The sequence below is a fragment of the Ochotona princeps genome, chromosome 8 (genome assembly GCF_030435755.1).
Source record: "Ochotona princeps isolate mOchPri1 chromosome 8, mOchPri1.hap1, whole genome shotgun sequence".
Lineage (NCBI taxonomy): Eukaryota > Metazoa > Chordata > Mammalia > Lagomorpha > Ochotonidae > Ochotona > Ochotona princeps.
In genome coordinates this window covers 66,153,685-66,177,586 of record NC_080839.1, presented here as the reverse complement: position 1 = coordinate 66,177,586, position 23,902 = coordinate 66,153,685, and the positions used below count along the sequence as shown (strand labels likewise).

The 23,902-nt window shown below is 39.0% G+C and overlaps 1 protein-coding gene across 3 annotated transcripts in view; it reads right to left on the bottom strand.

Annotated features, from left to right (window-relative positions):
* Nucleotides 1-23,902, bottom strand: part of ATAD2B (ATPase family AAA domain containing 2B) — a 164,136-nt gene that overhangs the window by 117,091 nt on the left and 23,143 nt on the right. For all 3 annotated transcript variants that reach the window (XM_058668204.1, XM_058668205.1, XM_058668206.1), the window contains exons 2-8: nucleotides 19,920-20,071; nucleotides 13,681-13,730; nucleotides 13,194-13,347; nucleotides 11,036-11,138; nucleotides 9,778-9,886; nucleotides 7,598-7,714; nucleotides 2,809-2,884 (exon numbers count right to left, since the gene is read on the bottom strand). In XM_058668204.1, the coding sequence (XP_058524187.1) occupies nucleotides 2,809-2,884; nucleotides 7,598-7,714; nucleotides 9,778-9,886; nucleotides 11,036-11,138; nucleotides 13,194-13,347; nucleotides 13,681-13,730; nucleotides 19,920-20,071 (761 nt within the window). The remainder of the gene's footprint in view (nucleotides 1-2,808; nucleotides 2,885-7,597; nucleotides 7,715-9,777; nucleotides 9,887-11,035; nucleotides 11,139-13,193; nucleotides 13,348-13,680; nucleotides 13,731-19,919; nucleotides 20,072-23,902) is intronic.

The following is a 23,902-nucleotide window of genomic DNA, read 5'->3' as shown; positions in this document are numbered from 1 at the left end:
TACAGAAAAAAAAAATCTTAAAACCATTAAAATAGGAAATAGGATTTAAAAACACATTGTAAAGACCATAGCTACAAGTACTTCACCAACAAACCCATTACTTCAGCAACTGCCCTCATACAGTTTACATCTTACAAACTTTAAAAGTGGTACACTTCACAAGTAAAAGAAAAAAGGGGAAAATAAGAAGCCTACAATGTTTTAAACAGTTACGGAAGACAGTCCAATAACAAAACTAATTTTGATCTAAATTTGAAAATTTACATCACTGTTTTATAAAGAACAACAAAATCATGGAAAATCAAGTTTGTATTTTGCATTTTGTTTTTCAAGTAATCAGAAACAGTCTAGACACTGAAAGAACTGAAGAAAATAATACACTTGTTTCTAGGCTTTCACTTCCCAGATGGGACACTTTTAACTTCATTTGAATGTGATAAAAATACATAAAAATTTTTTGAAGAAAAAGAAGTTGTTCATAATGAGAACTACTACAGAATTATTAGATAACATATGTGGCTAAAATCATGCCCAAAGAGGAACAATAATTAATGTTAATTACTAATATAATCCATGACATTTCAAAAATCTCTAGAAAACAGTATAAAAACCATACCAAAGCACACCATTGCCCTCTTGACATGCAAATTACCTTTAAAATATTCAAGTCAAATTCTTTGACTACTTCTTAAAAATGGCATATTCAGTTAATAGCATTATCAGAAACCTCCAAGCCATCCTAAATCGCCTTGCCTTTCACTACACGATCACTGCCATTGCACCCTTTCCACACTTCATACATAGCTACATCTCTCTTTACACCCCTGCCTACGCTTCACTTACCACCCTCACACTCCTTTAACTAGTCCTGAGCTCTGTGCCATTTAAACATCATGTACCAAGATCGTACCTTGGATCTTGTCACCACATGAACTGTTCTCAAATCAAAATTTAATTTGAAGAGCTACTCTTTGAACATAACCACCTAACACAATAACTCTTTAACTTCAAATCTGTCAAGACCTATAGAGCCAGGAAACCCATTAACTCATAATTCATCAACTCTTACTGGTATAACTTTTTGATCCTGCTTAGCATCAGCTGTAAGACTTACTATTTCCCTTCTCTTATTTTTCTCTTTATTATTTTATATTTATTTCTTTAAATTTATTTATTTATTTATTTATTTATTTATTTATTTATTTATTTAGAGGCAGAGAGAGATAATGCCCATCTGTTGGTTGGGAGGGGAGCAAGGCTTGGGAGCTAAGACCTACTGCACTTTTCCCACAGGGTGGCAGGAACTCAATTACTGAGTCAACAACAATGCGTCCCCAGAATCTGCATTCGTGGGAAGCTGGTATCAAGAGCCAGAGTCAGGAATTGAATGCAGGCTCCAATGTGGGATATAGCTGTCTAATCCAAGAGGCAAAATGCTGGTGCCTATTACTTCACTTTGGAATCTTTCCACATGAATGATTTCTGTCCATTACTTTTCCATCATAATCACTACACTGCACAACACTGTAGCAACCAAAATAGTAAAGGTAGAGTTCAGACTACACTGATGACAAGCCACACAATTGTTAATTTAAATTTAGCCTTCACAAATGTCACAACAACCTAGGCTTCTCTATATGATATTTTTAAGTATACTGTAGTCCATAATAACTCAAACTGGATCTGGCTCTTTGGCACACAGGGTTAAGCCACTCTTTGTGGCATCAGCACCACCTATCAAATTTTGGCAGCTCTATCAATCCAGCTCCCCAGTAATGCATCTGGGAAAGCAGCAAAAGATGGTCCAAGTATTGGAGCCCCTGCAACCCATGTGGGAGACCAGGACAGAGGTCCAGGCTACTGACTTCAGCCTGGCTAAGCAGTAGCCCTGCTCCAGCCATTGAGGCCATTTCTTATAATGAACCAGCAGGTGGAAAATCTCTCTGTCTCTCTGTGTCACTCTGCCTTTCAAATAAATAAATCTCTAAAATATAATAATAACTCAAATTATCCCAGCACTCCTGAGATCTTTAATACATTATATATCTTCTTTTTACTAATACAGATCTTTTCATGTCATTCTGCATTATATTTGGGGAATAAAGCAATGGATGAGACCAGACCCCCCATCTCTCTCTCTGCTTCTCTAATAAATAAAAAGTTTTAAATAAAAAATTGCCTTGTATCTACAAGTAGAAGGACAACAGGAAAAAGACTAACAAATCAGTATTCCCAGTAAAAGTAATATGGGTCACAGAGACTCCACTGTACTAAGGGACCAGTGCACTGTGCAACTTCCGAGAAGATGATGGCTAAAACAAGCAGCACTGCGGGGCAGTGGGTTTAGCTGTCCCTGCAAAGCCCAGCATCTCAAATGAATGCCTGTTCGATTCCCAGCTCTTGCACTTCTGATTCTGCTCCCTAATGCACCTGGGAAAGCAGCAGAAGTTGATCCATGTATTTGTGTCCAAGCCACCCACATAGGAGATCCAGGCCAAGGCCCTGGCTTCTGGCATCAGCCTGGTCCAGTTCATTGGCAGAGTGAACCAGTAGATACAAGATCAATCTCTCTGTCTCTCCCTGTCTCTATAATCTGCCTTAAAATAAATAAATCAATGTTTCAAAAAATAAATAGTCTAGGTTAACTGTGAACCCATAATATCAAAATATGTAGTATGAAAACTGTTAAATAAGCACAGGCATAAGATAACAATAACATAACACAGCATAACACAACATGGCATAACATAAGATATAACAAGTCTCTCATTGATATAAAAATTCCTGCCTTGTAGAAACAGAATGTACCTGATATGGCTTCTTCGTGCTGGAGATCTATGAATATCAAACAATGTGTTTTCCCTCTTTTTTTGATGAGCTGGTACTAAAAGGGGGGAAAAGGTAACATAGAAATAATTTATAAACAAATGTTGTTAAAAAGAAAATATTTCTATTAACTTTCTGCAAAGAACCTAATGTGTCTTAAAGTTCCAAGTATCTTCTGAAAACTCAAGATTTTGCGATAGCATAATTGAGTTGCAAATAAGCATCATAAAAACACATTAACTTAAATCATTATGAATTTGGGTTTAAAAATTGATCACTCAGATTCAATATTGAAATCATGACCAATAAGAAAAGTTTTTGAAGGACAGGTCAAGATGTCAGTATAGCACAGAAGGCATGCCTGGGATGCGCATGCCTTGCAGCTGAGTGCCGAGCTCAGGTCTTGCCTCCTCTGCTTCCTACTAATGCAGACTCCAGATGATGGACCACGTACTTGGCTCTATGCTACCCATGTGGGAGGCCTGGACAGAATTCTAGGGTCAAGTCCAGCTTCTGGGGTGACTGGAAAGTAAACCAGCAAACTAAAATTTGATCCATCTCTCTCTCTCTCTTCCTCCATGTCACTCTGACTTTTCTTTTAAAACTACTTAAAAAAAAAAAAAAAAGAGGTTAAGAGAGAGGTAGGGGGGAGGGGAGGAGGAAAGGAACAGACTGAAAAAGAGCTCTTTCACACACTGATTTGATCCCCACACTGCCACAATGGCAAGGGCTGGGCCATGCCAAAGCCAGGAGTGAGGGGCTTCTTCCCTGTTTCCCACTTGAGTGCAGGAGCCGAAGTACTTGGGCACCCTCAGTTGCCTTACTACGCAGGGAGCGATGTCAGAAGTGAAGGAGCCTGGCCTCAAACTGGTGTCTGTGCAAGTGCCTTGCTGGTACAGTAGGCAGCAACTTAACCCGCCACCCCACAATGCCAGCCCAACAATCTTTCAACAAAAATATAAATCCTATATATGTATATATTTGTATATTTTAAAGAATTATTTATTTTTATTTGAAAGGTAGAGTTACATAGAGAAAGAGAAAGATGTTCCACCAACTGGTTCACTCTCCAAATGGCTAAACAGCTGGAGCTGAGCCAATCTGAAGCCAGGAACCTCTTCCAGGTTTCCCACATGGGTGTAGTATTGAAGGGGCCCCAAGGACTTGGGCCATTCTCCAGTGCCTTCCCAGTCTGTAAGCAGGGAACTGGACCAGAAGTGGAGCTGCCTAAACATGAATCTGCATCCACAAGATGACAGTTCTTGCAGGTGAAGAATTAGCTTGTTGAAATCACCATGCCCCATAAATAAATCTTAAAAGAAGAAAAAGAGGACCCAGTGCAGTAGTCTAGTGGCTAAAGTCCATGCCTTGCACACACCAGGATCCAATATGGGCAGTGGTTCATGTCCCCAGCTGCTCCACTTCCCATCCGGCTCCCTGCTTACAGCCTGGGACCCTGCATCTTCATGGGAGAACCAGAAGTTCCTGACTCCCAGCTCTGGCCATTGGGAAACTTGGGGAGTGAAAAAGCCAAAAGAAGATTTTTCTCTTTGTGTCCTCTCTGTAAATCTGCCTTTCAAATAAAAATAAATAAATCAAGAAAGTGAGAACAAAGGGAAGAATGAAGGCAGGGAGGGAGGGAGAGAACATGTTGGCACTGCGACATAGCAAGTTAAGCCTCTACTACAGTGCTGCCATTCCAGATGCGCATCATAAGTCACAGCTCTGATCCAGCTCTCTGCTTATAACCTGAGAAAGCAGCAGAGAATGACTCAAGTCCTTGGGTCCCCAGACCCAAGTAGGAGACATGGAAGAGGCTCCTGGCTTCACACAGGCCAAGCTTTCTATTTCTCCTTCTCAGTCTATAACTACTCTGTCTCTTAACTAAAAATAAAATAAATCTTTGTAAAAAGAGAGAAAAAATGTGATACATATGAAACATATACGCTAGAACACCATGCAGTCATTTGTAAACACATGGACAAATCTGGAGAGCATTATGTTAATTGAAATAAGCCAGGCAGAAAAAGACAACCACCACTTTAACTCATATGTGGAGATAAAGAAGTTGATCTCACAGAAACAATGTGGTATCTAGGAGAGAAAGAGAGGTGACTAGGTAGATAATGCCCAAAAGACACATAATTCCAATCAGGAAGAATAAGTGTTAAGAAATACATCGTGGAACATAATGACTACAAATTATAAAGACACATTGTACTCTTTTTCTTTTTTTAAGATTTATTTATTTTGGGCTCGGCGGTGTGGCCTAGCGGCTACAGTCCTCACCTTGAACACGCTGGGATCCCATATGGGCACCGGTTCTAATCCCGGCAGCTCCACTTCCCATCCAGCTCCCTGCTGGTGGCCTGGGAAAGCAGTCGAGGACGGCCCAATGCCTTGGGACCCTGAACCCACATGGGAGACCTGGAAGAGGTTCCTGGATCCTGGCTTCGGACTGGCACAGAACTGGCTGCTGCGCTCACTTGGGGAGTGAAACATCAGACGGAAGATCTTCCTCTCTGTTTCTCCTCCTCTCTGTATATCTGACTGTAATAAAATAAATAAATCTTTTTTAAAAAGATTTATTTATTTTTATTGGAAAGGCAGATTTACAGAGAAGGAGAGAAACAAAGAAAAGATTTTTTTGTCCTCTGATCCACCCCTAAAATGGCCACAAAGGCTGAAGTTGAGCCTATCCAAAGCCAAGAGCCTGGAGCTTCCTCGGGATCTCCTACGTGGTACAGGGTCCTAAGGCCTTAAGCCATCCTCTACTGCTTTCAAGGATAACAAGCAGGGAGCTGAATGGAAAGTGAAGCAGCTGGGACAGAAACCAGCACTCATACAGGATCCCAGTGCAACGATTTAGTCACTAGTCTATCGCAGTGGATGCCACATTGTACTCTAGAAAGATGCAAAAAGAGAGGATGCTTCATACTTTATCCACAGCATCACAATGGCAACCATGGTAGTTTCTTAGAAGGTAAAACATACATCTAACCACACAACCCAGTCATTTCACTCCCAGGTATTTATTAGAAAAATGAAAACATATACCCACAAGGCCACATGAATGTTCGTAACAACTTTATTTGTAACAGCAAAAACCATGTCTTGGTAAGTTAAGCTTCTGCCTACAGGGCTGGTATAACATATGGGTGCCAGTTCAAGTCTCAGCTGCTCTGCTCCTGGGTCAACTCCCTGCTCAAGAAAGCAGTGCAAGATGGTTCAAGTCTTTGGGTCCCTGCATTCACATAGGATATCCAGAAGAAGCTGCAGGCTCATGGCTACAGACCAGTCCAGCTCCAGCCATTGCAGCTATTTGGGGAAAACGAACAGAAGAAAAATCTCTGTCTCTTCTTCTCTCTCTGACTTTCAGATAAAAATAAGTAATAAAACTTTTTATTAAAAAGCAGCCAAAATCAGAAACAAATCTAATGTCCATCAATAATTCAATGGATAAACAACTCAATGTATCCACACAATGGAATGCTACTCAACAATAAGAAGGCACACATTATTGCTAACACTCAACCAAACCACAGGGAGGAGTCTTATAACAATTATGTTGAATCAGAGAAGAAAACGAATATAAATCGCATGATTCCATTGATAAAAATTAACTATGTCCAATAGAATGCATCTCGATTATACTTCAATGAAACTTTCTTTCTGCCGATCATACCCCTGCCCCTCTGCTGTCCAACAATGACTTCCAAGTGGAATAGACACATCTGCACACAGGGACAAGTGTCCAGTAAGATGATTCTGATACATCTACAGGTAGTCAGTCAGTCATTGCTCTAGAGTATATGATTTAGAGTAAAAAGATCTAAGTACTTTTTGAAGGTATTAAGAAGACAGAGAAAAGTCACATATAAACAAGTCTAGAGAGGCAGACAGGACAAGGGAGAAAGGCACAGCCAAGTACTCCAACATCTGGCAGTCAGAGAGTGCTAAATGCAAAACCGTGTGAATGCATTAAAAATCACTGGACTGCACACACAGGGACTGAACCGAAATGATGCATGAGTTAAAGAAAAAAAGAAAACAAAACAGAACCTGTGGAACTAATTACATGTTTTTAGATTAAAACAACATTAAAAAACCTTGGAGAAGTTATTTAACACCTTGGAAGATGAAAATGCTCACCCAAAAGCATTGCTGTGCATGAAAGCAATAGACACACATAAGCAGTAGTTAATAATAAATATAAAGCCAACATGGACACACCCCACATAGTTCAGTGTTGTTACCAGGTACTTTAACATTCTGCTGTATATGTGCATGCATGTGTAGGAAAAAATAAATGGAACCTAAAAGAAATTTCATTTCTTTCAGGTTTACCAATTTTAATTTTTTAAAAAACAATACAACAGGGCCCAGCGGCGTGGCCTAGCGGCTACAGTCCTCACCTTGAATGCACCAGGATCCCATATGGGCGCCGGTTCTAATCCCAGCAGCTCTACTTCCCATCCAGCTCCCTGCTGGTGGCCTGGGAAAGCAGTTGAGGACAGCCCAATGCCTTGGGACCCTGTACCCGCATGGGAGACCTGGAAGAGGTTCCTGGATCCTGGTTTCGGATTGGCACAGCACTGGCTGCTGCGCTCACTTGGGAAGTGAAACATCGGACAGAAGATCTTCCTCTCTGTCTCTCCTCCTCTCTGTATATCTAACTTTGTAATAAAAATAATAAATCTTTAAAAAAAAAACAATACAACAGAATAAGCTATTCAGCTATGCAAGGGGAAGAACTAATTTAGTCACTTACCTATTGGGGGTGCTTGGTATCGATCCACTGTTTTTCTTTGTCTCAAATTATAAGGTCTATCATTTTCTTCTCCTTCTGCCTCTTCAGCTTCTATATCTCCATCCTCTTCTTGAGACTCTAGTTTCACCAAAACAAAAGGAAAAAAAGTTGTTTTAGTCTGTAAGATTTAGACCACTCTAGAACTGAATATATACATCTAATCAGTACCATTTCTACAAAGGTAACATTTAAAAGCAGTATAATTTTATGACACAGAATAAATCAATATAATTAAAAATTAATCTATAAAGATGCTAAGAATAATATTCTCCCCACCAATGGTCAATATATTTGTCACCTGAATAAACAAGTGATGATCATAGATGCTCTCCTAAACTATCAGAAATTGTTAAATACTAAACAATAATAGAACATGATATAATTTAGATTTTTAGCAAAATACAAAAACTCAATCAATCCCCAATTAAACAATAAATAAAGTTACTATTTAAGTACTGTCTGGTAATTGAAATCATCCTGCTTAGGAGCTGGTATCACACCTCAACAGGCTAATCCTCTACCCTGTGGTGTCAGCATCCCATATGGAAATAGGGTCATGCCCTGGTTGCTTCATTTCTAACCCAGGTCTCTGCTTATAGAAGGGAGGGCAATAGTGGATGGCCTGAGTCAAACTGCAAACATGTGGAAAACCTGGAGGAGGCTCCTGGTTCCTAGCTTCAAATCAGCCCCACTTTAGCCATCGAGACCATTTGGGGAGTAAAGCAATGAATGGAAGATTCATTCTTTCTTTCTTTCTTTCTTTCTTTTTCTCTCTTCATCTCTCTGTAAATCTGCCTTTCAAATAACAATAAACAAATCTTTCAAAAAATTCTGCTTAAAAGATAATTACTAACCTTTTAGCAAGAGCACTTCTGGTCAGCAGTTTAATGGTTTATTAGAACTGGTGACCATGCTTAAGCATGGATTTGATACAAGCATACAGGTACAAAGTTGGAGGGAGCGGGCCTGGCATAATGGCTCGATGGCAAAATCCTCGCCTTGCAACCACCAGTATCTCATATGAGCACTACCTCGTATTCTGGGCTGCTCTACTTCCCATTCCATGTGGGTGCAGGGGCCCAAGGACCTGGGCCCTTCTCCACTGACCTCCCATTAGGAAGGAACTGGATTAGAAGTAGAGCTGCTAGGACTCAAACTGGAGCACATACAGCTGGCACTCCAGGCATAAGATTAGCCTGATATTATATCAAGTGCCAGCCCTACCATCCTTTCCAAAAAAAAAAAATGTTTTACCCATTTATTTAAAAGGCAGAGTTACAGAGTGAGGGAGAGAGCAATCATTCACCCAAGTGGCTGCAATGGCCAGACCTGCAGCAGGCCGAAGCCAGAAGACCATCCAGGTCGGGTCATCTGCTGCTGCTTTCCCACGAACATCAGTAGAGAGCTGCGCTGAAGAGAATCAGTTGGGACGAAAACTGGCACCCATACAAGATGTGGGTGTCACAGGCAGCAACTGTACCTAGAACACTAGCCCCTGAATAAAAATTCTGTACATATTCTGTACATGTCATCTCTATACTGAAAACTCTACAAAGCTATTCAATTAATGAAGTGTGGTAGGAGGAGGGGGAAATCACATTATAAACCTGTCTTACCTATTCTAAATCTCTTCAAAGAAAGCAACACAGCTATAACAACAATATTTACTCAATAAAAAAATCTCCATCATGGGCCAGCTCCACGGCACAGTAGGTAAAAAACCTTTCTCCTACAGTGCCAGCATTCCATAAAGGCAACAGGTTCAAGTGCCAGTTGCTCCACTTCTCATCTAACTCCCTGCTATTGTGCCTGGAACAGCAGTGAAAGATGACCCAACTCTGCACCCACATGGAAGACCCAGCAAAACAGCTCTGGCTCCTAGCTTCAGACTGGCTTAACTCTTGTCACTGCTGCCATTTGGGGAGTGAAGCAATAAAAAAAAAAAAATAAAATCTTAAAAAAAAAAAAACATTCTTTCAAATGAAGGAAATAAAAAAAAAATCATTTCAAATTATACAATACATACATTCAAAACCAAATCACTCATCCAGCAATATCAGATAACATGGTGTGTACATATTATTTTTTCCTCCCTTCCACCTGAACACTCCAGTATTTACTTCATAAGGTGCTTCACAAACCTTCTTCTTCACCTTCAGTAGAAACCTCATGATGATTCTGTATCCCATAACTGTTTCTTCTCAATGACTTTCTTCGTCTTTTCACTCTTGAATACATGTCCATGTTTTCCTTTTAAAAAGAAAAGTCTGTCGATTACTATAACATTGATTCTCTGCTACATATGTTAATCCAATAGCACATTTTTTGCACAATAAAACTTGTGAAGCACAGATTTCCAAGGCAAAAAGAAAACAAAACTTTCTAAATTCAAGAAACGTAAAGAAAATAAGAAAATCATAGTGTATAAGATATTAAAAAGCTATGAAGCCATCAATCTATTTTCTCCCTCAAATAACAGTATAATAGGACAGAATAAGACAGGGCTAATGGTTACAAGATAAAGTACAACATGATCAAGAGAGGTATAAAACATTCTAGAGGTCAAACAGCAGAAGACTGTCCTCTAGGCATGTCATGGAGGGAGGGAGACCTTAAAACAAAGGTGGAATTTTATCAGTTGTTAACCCAGAGTACTAACAGGGGTAAAAGATGTGGGGACAAAAACAATCTGTTTATATCCTGGAAATGGAGTCTGAACAGATAAAGCTGAAAACAGATTGCAAAGGTCAAGATATTTCTCATTAATTCATTAAAAAATACCATTAAAGGTCAAATTAGAAGAGTGGCAGAATCAAATCAGCACTTTAAGATAACTCATGACAAACCTGTACAGGGCATTTGGGGAAGGTTGTGGCAAGAAGCAAATGCATAGAAGAAAGCAACAATGAAGGCCTGGCGGCGTGGCCTGGCGGCTAACGTCCTCAGCTTGAACACGCCGGAATCCCATATGGGCACCAGTTCTAATCCCGGCAGCTCCACTTCCCATCCAGCTCCCTGCTTGTGGCCTGGGAAAGCAGTTGAGGACGGCCCAAACCTTGGGACCCTGCACCCTTGTGGGAGACCTGGAGGAAGTTCCTGGATCCTGGCTTCAGATCAGCGCAGTACCAGCCATTGCAGTCACTTGGGGAGTGAATCATCGGACAGAAGATCTTCCTCTCTGTCTCTCCTCCTCTCTGTATATCTCACTTTGTAATAAAAATAAATAAATCTTTAAAAAAAAAAAGAAGAAGAAAGCAACAACGAATCCCAAACTAGTGGAAATGAAGACAAAGGAACAACTGTGTTCATTTAAAAACAAAAATCCAATTGCTGCTCATTCTCTCTTTGAATTACTCAACAGCATTTACTTTCAGCAGTTGCTAGAGTTATTTTACTCACAAATTCTGTATCTGTCCACATTCGAAGTCTCTCTACTTCTCCTGATCGACGATTCCGCCTAATGTTAATGTTATCCATTTCCTGCAGTACAGCTTCAGCAGTGCTAACACACAGCATAAGAAAAGAAAGGGACCATACATTATGCCACACATGAAAAGAGCTCTTGAACAAAGCAAAATAAAGCACCATCAATTCTAATATGGAACTGCACATAAGTTCAAAATTAAATCTTCATAACTACCACCCATCATAAAACAATACCAATCAAAATAAAAACAAAGAATCAGATCATCATCTATTTTAACTCAAAAGGGGTCTGAAAAAAGTTTGCAGGAAATGCATATTATTTAAAAAAACTACACATGTATTTCAATGTATTTGGTACCAAAATAAACTACCCTTTTATTTCCATTTTCCATAAGGTTTTTGAAGGACCCCCCCAGCGCATATTAAAATAAAGTTTTAAAATGGTAAATCTTCTTTACAAGACTCAAAATAAATTAATTCTTAGTACCATTAAAAATAACTACCAGTTCCAGAGAATTGGAGAAAAAAACTAATTCAATATTTCTATAAGAAGATGGGAGAAATGCATGAAATAAAAGGACTTATAAAAGTTTAAAGCCAGAGTAAGGTTAACTGAACAAATATTTTCAAAAATTAGAAAATACTGATATCCAAGAAATACATGATACCATTGTATCAACTTTTATTTTGTCTTTTTAAGAAGCACATAACATGGGGCCCCGGCACGATAGTGTAGTGGTTAAAGTCCTCGCCTTGCACACCCAGGATCCCATATGGGCATCGGTTCATATCCCAGCAGCCCTGCTTCCCATCCAGCTCCCTGCCTGTGGCCTAGGAAAGCAGTCGAGGACGGCCCAAAGCCTTGGGACCCTGCACCCATGTGGGAGACCCAGAAGAGCTCCTGGCTCTTGGCTTCGGATCGGTGCAGTATCGGCCACTGTGGTCACTTGGGGGGTGACCTCTCTGTCTCTCCTCCTCTCCGTATATCCACCTTTCACTAAAAATAAATAAATCTTTAACAACAAAAAAAGAAGCACATAACATTTACTATGTATCCAGACACTGACCTACATACTTAAACTAATCTAGGTGCTAAAGAACAGTTACTAACCAGGTAAGACACAATCACTATAGAACATACATTTCTCTCCTGTCACTGAGCTCCCATTGTAAGGCCAATTAGGATGACATCCTCTATGGTTTGAATGTTCCCCAAAAATCAGAGGTTAAAGTGATTCACAATGCAACAGTGTTTGCGAGGTGATGCGGTTATAAGGTCACTGCCCTCTGAATGCATTGAGGCTGTCATTATGGGAAGTACTGATTTCCATAAAGGTTAAGCCTGAGCCTTTTTTCCTTCTCTCTGCCTTCTGATTCTACCACTTTCTCCAACCGTATTCTGCTCCAGCCCTCTACCCCACTTTCTGATGCCTTCTGCCGTGTTTCAATGCAGCAAAGTCCTATCATATTTGGTCCCTCAATCTTGGTCTTTCTTTCCCCCAGAACTGTGAAAAATTTCTCTTTCTTAAAGATGCACCGAGTCTGTAGTATCCTCTTATAGCAGCTGTAAACAGGCTAAGTCAACGTATAATCTGAGATTTATTTTTGTGGTTATAGATGCTGATCTGATAGTCAAACAGGCTCATCCACTAACTAACTCAATACCACATAACTAGTCTAAAAACATCTTCAATCCAAATATTGATGAGGCGACATTACTATTTACCATACCAAAATGGAATTTATGGTTGATTGAAAATTGTCAAGGCTATCAATGTTAAATGAGCAAATATCAAACCTATAGTAATAAAGACAAAATTTCCTTTTTATATTATTTAACTAAGCATAAAAGCTTCAAATAAGGACATTTTTAAATATTACATGAAACTATCATATTTACTAAACAGATTAAAAAACTAAGTTACTATCTTACTATTAGTTACTATTAGTTACTATCTTACTATTAGTTATCAGATAGTTACTATCTGATAACTATTGTTTTATAAAAATTTTTATAAAGTTTTATAAAAATTGTGCTTATTGTAAATTCAGTGCTTAAGTTACTTTTTAAAACAATAATTGGTTGAAAATCAAATAATTAAAATAGAAGTTGCTTACTGCGTAGTCATACCTATTTACTAGTTGGTCAAATAACAAACTCTGGTTCACGCTTTCAAATCTGTTTTTCCTGGATCGACAACTTTTTCTGACTTCCATGTCCCCATTTATACAAGAGATATCCCCATCTCCCTTCTTCTCCCCTCGAAGGGGATGGCTTCGAAGGGCTGCAAGAAAAACAGATATTTCCATTTCAAGGCACAGAATACAAAAAGAGAAAAAAAATAATTTTTAAAGCTTATATAATCCTCTATTTAAGTTTTAGGTTAAAATTCAATAATCTAATTTTCCATAACTATTTTTAAATAATTTAAATTATTGCAGCTGCATTGATTTCTGGAAGTTGAGCAGTGACATGAACATTAGGACTGAAATCTAGCCATTTTTCAACTGTATGATGACCATACTATTAAACCACTCTGTTTTGCCCCACTTAATGCTAACACTTACACCAGTAATAAGAATTTTAATACTAACCAGTTTCATTAAAAAATACTCACATAAGCTACTATGTCCGTTTGGTAACGTAGCAGCAGGCTGAGAAGTTAACCTGGAACACAATTATATTTAATATGCAAACATATCAACATTTGTTTAGATAAGCAAGAAATGCCATACTGCTAGAATTATCTTATATACAATTACTACAATACTTTTTTAGGATCTAAAATAGCATTTTCATTCTAACACTTGCAATATACCAATTATTAAAATATATTAGCAAGCCAAAAATAAGCTCTTTACTTCAAGAGAAACTCTATCAACTCTATGAATTAAGATCACAATGAAAAGACTTAAGCTTAATAAGTACCATAAACTTTACATGTACCATGAAAAAAATTTAATTGAGGTCCAAAGTAGTAGTGGCCACAGACACTAACTTTTGTTTTGTAAATTATAAGAGAACAAGGTACCTGAACATAAACATTATTTAATGATGTCGCTTTAAACTGACAACAAAAACTTAGCTTATTACTCGAAACAGTCATTTTACAATCTCTCTTGTGAGCAGAAGGAAATCAGTGAGCAGAAAGATTAAAGTAAATGCACAAAACATAAGGACACAAGAAAACTACAGTACTTCTTAGTATAATCAGAAACTTTAAACATAAAAATGAAATTACTTAACAATAAAAGAGCTGTCAATATAAACCAAGATAATTTTGAAATATGCAGCAATTCTAAGACAAGAAAAGGGAAGCACACTCAGGAAACGGTATTTGTTATACAGATGCGTGTCGTGGTTTGGGTCAGTCTAGCACTCATCATGGTATTTTACATATGACAAAGCCCAGGAAAGATCACAGCCAACACGACAAAAGGGTTTGCACAAAAGTCAAAACTACCTTAAGCCTCAGACTACCAATACTGAAACAGAAAAGGCCAATTTCCCATAGAGCCACCAAAATTAAATATATAGATGGATACGCATACATAAAATATTTTGTTCTAATATTCTACTTTTAAAACCTCCATTTTTAGGGGCCAACATTGTGGCAGTGAAGGTAAAGCCATCAGCTATATGCCACCATCCCACATGGGCACCTGTTTGTGTTCTGGCTGCTCCACTTCCAATCCAGCCCCCTGATAATGGCCTGGGAAAAGCAGTAGAAGGCGGCCCAAGCTTATGAGAGACCAGAAGATGCTCCTAGGTCTTACCAATGTCTGGGTGTAGGAGGACATTGTGACCGTAGGTCAGCGACCATAGTGAGTGAACACAGGATTACAGTTGATGGGACAATATTTGTATGATAAACAACTGAATGGATGTCTTGTGTGTGACTGATTGGATATCCTTTGCATTAGAACAACTGTATGGCTACCTTTTGTATACCTGATGAGATATCATTTGTATAAGAACAGTTGAGTGGGAAGTAATATACAAGGCAAAAGGACTTCCAAACTAAGGCATAGAAACAGTTGATGGTTCTGTTGATGAACTAAGTATCTCTACCCTAATCCTGTATGACCCTCAGCATATAAAGTCTGTTGCCTCTAATAAATTTTGGCTATTGATCATCAGTCAGTAGTCCAAGCATGTTATTATCGGCTCCGTGCACCAAGTCCATCACTGCAGGACAGCAACATCTGGGTCAGCCTTGGCCATTGACGCCATTTGGGAAATGAACAAGCAGATGGAAACTCTCTCTCTCTCTAATATAAGTAAACCATTGAAGGAAAAACTTTTTTTTCTATATATAATGTGCTTGATTCTCCAGGCATAATGGAATAACTACAAAATAATATATGTACTGTAGAAATGCTGCACTTCAGGAACTCTCTAAAACCACTTTCAAAATTCACTTAAAATCACATAGAAAAGTTATATTTATTACTTCATAAATACACCCTGGCTTTGAACTCTGTATAATATTAACTCAATTTGATCATTTCATTCACAAATCTTGTACCAAATAAATTCTGGCTCAAAGCAAAGCCAACTGGGTGAAATGTTACATCCAAAAAAAAGTAAAATGCAGACCCTAAAATTATCACAAACATACATACTCACAAACTAAAACTTTTCCATACAAAGGTAACATTATTGGGTAAGAAAGCAAAATCAGCTTTATTGTCTGCTCTGAAGAGAACCATGCATATTTAGCTTTTACTTTGCTACTTAGGAAAGATATTAAAAAATAAATAAATAGAACTTGCTCATTGATTACAGTCATAATTACTGTCATCATTTCACCACTGCTATTTCTCTTTATAAAAAGGAGAGAGGGAAAAACACAAGATTAAATATTAGGGTATTCAAAGAAAGAATCATGAGATTTTAAGAGTTGCCCACCCACACCCCTCATTACCATATCCTGATATGGTTGGGCTCCTGGGAGCTGTCCCTCTAACTTTCCTCCCACACCCCGCCCCAGTTCAGGAGGACGGAAAAACTGGAAGGGTCTCATCCACTTTCCCTGAGGCCTCAATCTTCTACCACCCTGATCAGTACTCCACATAAACATGCATCCTTCTCAACTGTGTGAACATCAAAAATAAAATAACAAAAACTGGCCCACATACATTAACACTGAAACACCTGTATGTACATCACTATTCCCAAAGGATATTCAAAAATATAAGCCCATATTTCTCCTTCATGGAAAACTCATCATCTATCTCAAAGTATTTATCGAGACTCAGAAGTTCTGGTTACAATCTGACCTCTATTTTTACCCAATTGTCAACGTTTTTAAAAATTTCACAACTATTAATTTGCTAAGTTAGTGATATTTTTAAAGTTCTTTAGAATTCTTGTTTTCAGAGTTAGTGCTAAATTTAGGGGCTCTCATTGTAGCATAGCAAGTTAACTGCCACATGTGATGCTAACATCACAAAGGGGCACCAGATTGTGGCCCTGAGAACACAGAAGGTCCAAGTGCCTGGACTTTGAGATCCACAGGCAAGACCCTGCCATCAGCCTGGCTCAGCCATTTGGGGAGTGAACCAGTCGACGGCAAACAGCATTCTCCAGGCTCTTCCACCCTCAATGTAACTCATATTTCAAACAAAAATGTACCTAGGTGGAGGCATAACTATCTTGATTTCCATCCTTCCAAAATAGTTTGAGGCTTTTATATATGCAAGGTATAATCATGACCTATTTACATGAAGGTTTCTGGGGAGATAAGACATGGGAAATCTGGTTTAAATGCATATATACTTTAATAAACCTTAACTTTTTTTTGCAAGGGGATGTATCCAGAAAAAGAAGCTTAGCTCATTCTTTTAATAAATACAAATTACAACAGGTAGATCAAGTCTAAAAGTATAATTAAATAGCAGTACTCATTTAAGCCAACACCACATGATGATCTGGACCTGTTTTGTCTCACAAATAAATGACTGTGGGAAAAATAAAAAATCAGACTATGATTCATGTATTTTTCCATTTAGTGCCCAGACAATAGAAAACAGAAATCTTAAACAGGCACCTCTTATGAAACATACTGTAATAAGCACAGACTCCTTGGGGACCAATAATCAGACACAGATGGTCGGAGTCTATACAGCCCAAAGAGTAACAGTATCAAGAATATACCTGTATTTTTAAAAATCAAAAATAAAAATATAAAGTTTCTGAGGGAATGAAAAAAAAAGGACTTCATTTCTAATTTTCTTTGTAGTAGACACATCATCACTGTACTTCTGAATGAAAGTCTAAAAAAAAACAGGTTCTGATTGCAAAGTTTAAATTCTTTCTATATGTGTGATTCTATCTTACCTATATTAAATAATAAAATTTCCTTTGAAACAAAATAGATAAGTTCAATTGAAAACCAAGGGGCCACAAAACAAAATCAATATCAGGAAGAAAAAAGAAATTAACAACACCAAAAAGTTACATAACATGCTATTAAATGACTTAACGTGTAGCTGAAGAAATGAAAATCAAGAACCGTCTTGAAGAAAATGATGCTACTGTATGATCTACGAGTCATTGAATGGCTTTTCATTTAAGGAGATGTATAGTAGCTGTGCAATGGAGACTGTCATATCTAGTAACATGTTATTTAACTTCATGGCATTGTAAATTTCTATTTTTCTTTCTATTGTTGATTTTGTATTATGACTTTTTATTTAAGAGGATGTGCAGCAGCTGTGAAATGGAGACTAACATCCAGATGTGAGGATACAATATAGTATGCATTTCTACTTCCAGACAAAGATGGACTTACAATGAAATGCCATTTGTCATTGTCACTATATCTTGACAATAGGATGCTGGACTCTCTGCCATTGTCCATGCCCGCAATGATGGACATATGATTGTGTATGAAGAACTATACTTTAGCAATGATATAGAGGAACTAGGTGGGGGGGAGGGAGTTGGGGAGGGGATAAGGGAAATGTCAGGAGTCTATGGAACTGGATCATAAAATGATAACAATAAAATGTAAAAAAAAATCACAGAAAAAAAAACAGAAAAACAAAAACAAAAACAAAAATGTCAAACATTGTATGACCCAACAATTCTACCCCTTGGTCATAGTCACAAGAAATGAAAACATATGTCTTGTGAAGTCAACGGGATGCTGGATTGCCAGACACTGGCTGTACCAACAATGTCGGGGTACACTGAGATAAGAGACTGATAGAATTATGATTCCTTATGAAGGACTACACTATTGTAACAACTGACGGGGGGTGGGAGTTTGGGGGGGAGTCCCAGCCTATACAAAATTGTACCACATATTTCAAAATTCAAAATAAAAATACATTAAAAAAAAAGAAAACATATGTCTGCAAATACCACCTCATGCACAGTTACAACCACATTACGCACATTAAAAAACAACACAAATGTCCATTTGATGAGCTGATAAATAAAATAAGACATATTTATGCAATAATGGAGTAATTTTCAGCAAAGAGAAGAACTGAAACACTGATATGTTACAACATAGATGAAAATGGAAAACTTGAAATCAAGTGAAAGCAGTCACAGAAGATATCTAACAAACACTTCTATCTACATAAAACGTCCTTAATAGACAAATGTGCAAAGACAGAAAGTAGATTAGCTGTTGCCTAGGACTTACTGTGATTTGGGGTACAATGTGTTGGGGTAAAAATAGTGGTTGCCAATGGGCAAAGAGTTTCATTTTAAAGTGATAACAGCAAAACTGATTGTGGTGATGGTTGAACAACTTTGTGGGTACATGAGAAAACGCTGAATTGTGGGTGGTATGCAAACTATTTCCATAAAGATGAGATGCAAATGGTCAAAAAAAGAAAGAAAGAAAGAAAACCAAGGGGCCATGGGAAAGCAGTCGAGGACGGCCCAAAACTTTGGGATCCTGCACAAGTGTGGGAGACCTGGAAGAGCTCCTGGCTCCTGGCTCCTGGATTCGGATTGGCTCAGCTCCAGCCACTGCAGTCACTTGGGAAGTGAACCAACAGACGGAAAATCGTTCTCTCTTTTTCTCTCTGTAAAATCTGCCTTTCCAATAAAAATGAGTAAATCTTTAAAAATGAAACCAAGTGGCCAGATTGTGATGTACACATTAATCCTCCACATGAAACCTTGGCAACCCATATGAGCACAGGTTTGAGTCCTGGCTGCTCCATTTCCAATCCAGCTCCCTGCTATTGGCCCGGGCAAACAAACAATGGAAGATGTCCCAAGCAGTTATGTCTCTGCACCAATATGAGAAACCCGGAAAAAGCTCCAGGTTCCAAACGTCAGTCTGGCCCAGCTCTGACTGTTGCAGCCATTTGAGGAGTACACCAGTTCTGTCTTCCATCTTTCTCTGTAACTCTGCCTTTCAAATAAATAAAGTAATAATAATAAGAAGAATTAAATAAAACCTGAAAACAAAATAATGCATGAAAAGGTTTTTTTGAAGATTAAAATTTGGGTATCTTTTACTAAGTCAAAAGAAATATCCAATAAAGCTTTAAAAGGGGGAGGTTTTACTTTTCAAATAAATAAATTTTAACCACACTGCATATCATTTTATATAAATTTTCAGGATAATACACACACATTCAAGACCTACCAAAGTCCTTTCTGTCGTAGCTATTACTATTACGTATTACAATCTTCATATAACAGATTTTACAGCATATTTGGAGAAAACAAAATTACAGGCAAAAATCATACAATGGTTAAGTACAGTTCATGAATATTTATTATAAGATCCTAGTTCCCACAAAAGGGACAAAAATTAGCATTGATATCAGTCCTGAAAAACACTAAATAATTCAGGAAGAATCGAGCAACGAGCTTGCTCACCTGGCCTGCCCAGTGGTTATATTCCATTCCTCTCGCTGACCAGCACCACGTGATTTTGATTTGTCTTTGCAAACAGAATCAGGCTGTTTCAAAGTGCGCTTGGCTGGAGGAGAAACGTGGCTATCGCTTAAACTACCATCAACTTCAACTTTCTGAAAGACAACAATAAATAAAGTCTTAACATTCATTGATAATCAAGTACAGTATATTTTTCAACCAATAAATATATACTGATTCACATTACATTACAGCAAAATATATTAATCCACAAATAAATTCTAAAAATTAGAAAGATCAAATTTATAAGCAAAAATGTATGTTTTGATCATTTATACTTTGAAAAACTTCAAGAAAATGTATGACTGCTTAAGGTATGTATATATCTTTATATAACACAATGTTCTAAAATATTCTACCCCAAACAGATCGCAACTTCATTTAATCATGAAATCACTCTAAATCAGGAACTCAAACTAGTGTAACATAGCTAATTCAGACACAATCAAATTTTACCGAAGTCTCTCTTCCTTTTCTAGACCAAAAATCCTACCCAAAAATACATCCCACATTCAGTTACCAGATCTCCATCAATACAGTACAGTGAGTTTTCCACTCTCTTCCTATCTTTATGCCTTTGATTCTCTAGGATAATCCCCTCATTTAGTGCTGCCTGGTATTCCTCATAACCACACTGAGGCCACATGCTCCTAGAATACAAAGAAATGATGCTGTGAACTCTACATCTATCCTTTTATTACTAGGAAAGTTAGCCTTGATTGCTTGGCCAAGTTGAAGTCTGCCAGATATCTCCTCTGTAAACTGAATTAGTTTTCCCTTTGAATCTGGTTAGATTTTGGATATTTATACTGCTAATTCACCAACATCCTATTTCTAATCAAATCTCCACCCTCCAGCCTCAGCATTCATTGACTGGTCTGTACGAGCCAGGGATACTAGGTTACAGCATTGAAGGCAAAGGCTGAGACAGGTAAGGAACTAAGCCAACTGGGTTGAGCAACCACTGGAACACACGTGTAATCTAGGGCTGGGAAAAGGTTCAGTTGGGGAGCTGTGAGAGTACATCCTTGCTGGGTTGGGGTTCCCACAGGAGAGTGCAGGAGACGGAGTGGGGGGCTGTGTTCTGGTCTGGATATGGCTGCAATCTCCCTTGGCACAAGTGTGGACTGGGGCTGGGAGCACCTAACCAAACTGGACGTGACTGCCATCTGGTGCTCTGGAGAACCTGGGTAGATGTAGGACGAACTAGGCTAGGTCTCTGCCCCCTACTGAGCCATGTGTGAGCAATGTCTGAGTATGGACGAGCCTTGGCTGAGCTGAAACATCCAACAGTAAGAACCGGAATGGACTGAAGGCCAGCAAGGAAAGGCCACTGTTCCTGCCAGGACAGGAGGTGGACTAAGGGGGGTTGGCTCATGGATCCACTGGTATGCACGAGATCTGGCATAGGGAGAGGTTCTGATGGAGGAGCTTGGGCAACTCCTCCATAGGGACACAGTCCCTGCAGGTGAGTGCAAGAACCACGACAGGGAGCAGTCCAGAACAGGCCAGTGAAAGATACCCAGCAGCATACCTTTGGCACAGGTCGGGGGCTGACCAAGCTGAACCCGTTCACATCACCCACTGGCAAATCTGAGCACAAGAACAGACTCTGGTCGGGCCAGGTATGGTCACAACACACACTAGTGCACATTATGGCTGGGATTAGATGCCTGCTGGGCTAGGCTAAGCTATACCCCTCACCAATGTCAGCTGGAATTAGGGATTGGCCAGGTCAGGACAGGCTATAACACCCACTGGCAAATTCCAAGGTGAGGCAGCCCGTACCAGACTGGGCCGCAGCACCCAACCAGCACATGATCAGGACCCTCGGAGCATGCCCCACGTCTGGTACCTGGGATGTGTGGGAGGCTAGGTGCGGCTTTTTCCTTTAGCTCTTCCCTTACCCTGATACAGAAAAAAATAATATTAATGTGGAAACAATGGCCTTACCCACTTTCCTGTAGCCCTTGACCCTTTGTGCCCTAATCAACTATGTAAAGATTACCAAAATAGGGCCCGGCACAGTGGCCTAGTGGCTAGATTGCTCGCCTTGATCGCTCCGGAATCCCATATGGGTTCTATTCCCAATAGCTCTACTTCACATCCAGCTCCCTGCTTGTGGCCTGGGAAAGCAGTTGAGGACAGCCCAGCATTGGGACCCTGCACCTATATGGGAGACCTGGAAGAAGTTCCTGGCTCCTAGCGTCACATAGGTGCAGCACCAGCCGTTCTGGTCACTTGGGGAGTGAATCATCCGACAGAAGACCTTTCTCTCTGTCTCTCCTCCTCTCTATATATCTGAATTTGCAATTAAAAAAATAAATACATATTTTTTAAAAAGATTACCAAAATAAAAGAATTTTTTAAAAAGTTAAATAATCTTTTAAACAAAAAAATCTTTTAAAAAATGGAGTGGAGCAGCCAAGACTAGAACCAATGCCCATATGGGATGTTAGCACTGCATGGCGAAGGAATGAGCCTTTGAGTTACTTTACTGGTTCCACCAGAAAACAGTACTTATCTTAATAATCTCCCAGATTAGCCACATTCACATCGAGTTTAAAAACACTATTATGTAACACTTTCAAAAAGCAGTCAGTAAAAACCAAAAAAAAAAAGCAGTCAGTGAGGAAGCAAAGCCATGTAACCAAGGAATTATCTGTGAATATAGAATCTATTACCTATAAACTACCTGACTCATCTAGGTAGCTTGGGCCAATTACTCCTTTTAATCAAATAGAACCACTAGATTAGCATTATAGTTCAGCATGTTAATTCATGTCAGCAATGCCAGTGTCCCATAGAGCCCCAGTTCCAACCCAGCTTCCTGTTAATGTGCAAGGAAAAGCTGCAGCATGTGGTCCAAGTGCTTGGCTCCCTGTATCTACTTGAGAGAGCTGACGGAGTTCCAGGCACCTGACTTTAGCCTGACACAGTCCCAGATGGATGAGACTGGATGAAACAGCAAACAGAGTATCTCTTTCTCTCCCTCTCCCTCTGTTAACTCTCTGCCTTTCAAACAAACAAATTTTTTGTAAAATTCCAATCTTTCATTCTTCTTTTTCTATAAGAACAATGGCAGAGAAACTCTCCTTTCCTCCTCTTTTCAAGACAGAAAAACACACAGATCTCCCATCCACTGGTTTACTCCTACAGCTGGGGCTGGTCCAAGCCAAAGCTAGGCATCGCAAATTTAACCTCAAATTCCCCATGGGTGGCATCATTCACTGCCTTTCCAGGCACATGCGCATGAAGCCAGATCAGAGACAGAGCTGTTGGGATGCAAGCCCACACTCCAAAGTGGAATGCTAGAATCACAAGGGGCAGCTTCACTTGCCATGCCACACCTCATTAAGAACAGGCCAAATAAAATCCACCCCAATTACTTATCCCTTGAAATTCATCTCAAAATCCATTTCTTCCACAAAATTTCCCTAAAAGTATCTAAGCTATAGTACCCCTTTTCCCCATCTAGCTGTACCGTACAAATGTACATTTTCGTAACATTTCACAAACTCAACAGTTAAGCCCTCTTTCTTCAAGAAGCATGTGCAGGTACTCTGAAAAGCAAGTGTTATAGACTACCGGATTACTAACAGAAAATCAATAACATGCAAGATCCAGGAATTTTTTTAAAATAAGCAGAGTAGAAAATTCTAACCATCAATTTAGCTGAATGTGAATATTTACTGGCCATTTCCACCTCCTACAGTTTCTTTCCCATTCCATTCAGAAGTATCTGCTGCCCACCTACTCCATGAATCAGTAATTATCTGAATTACTCATGACAGAAGTATAACCTGCTGAACTAGCATCTCTGGAGCTGGGACATTTTTAACAAGGGCCTAAGTGATTCTTAGCACACAAATTTGAAGATCTTTGGCATATAATGTAGTTCAAACCGGTGTGAGCACATCACCCTG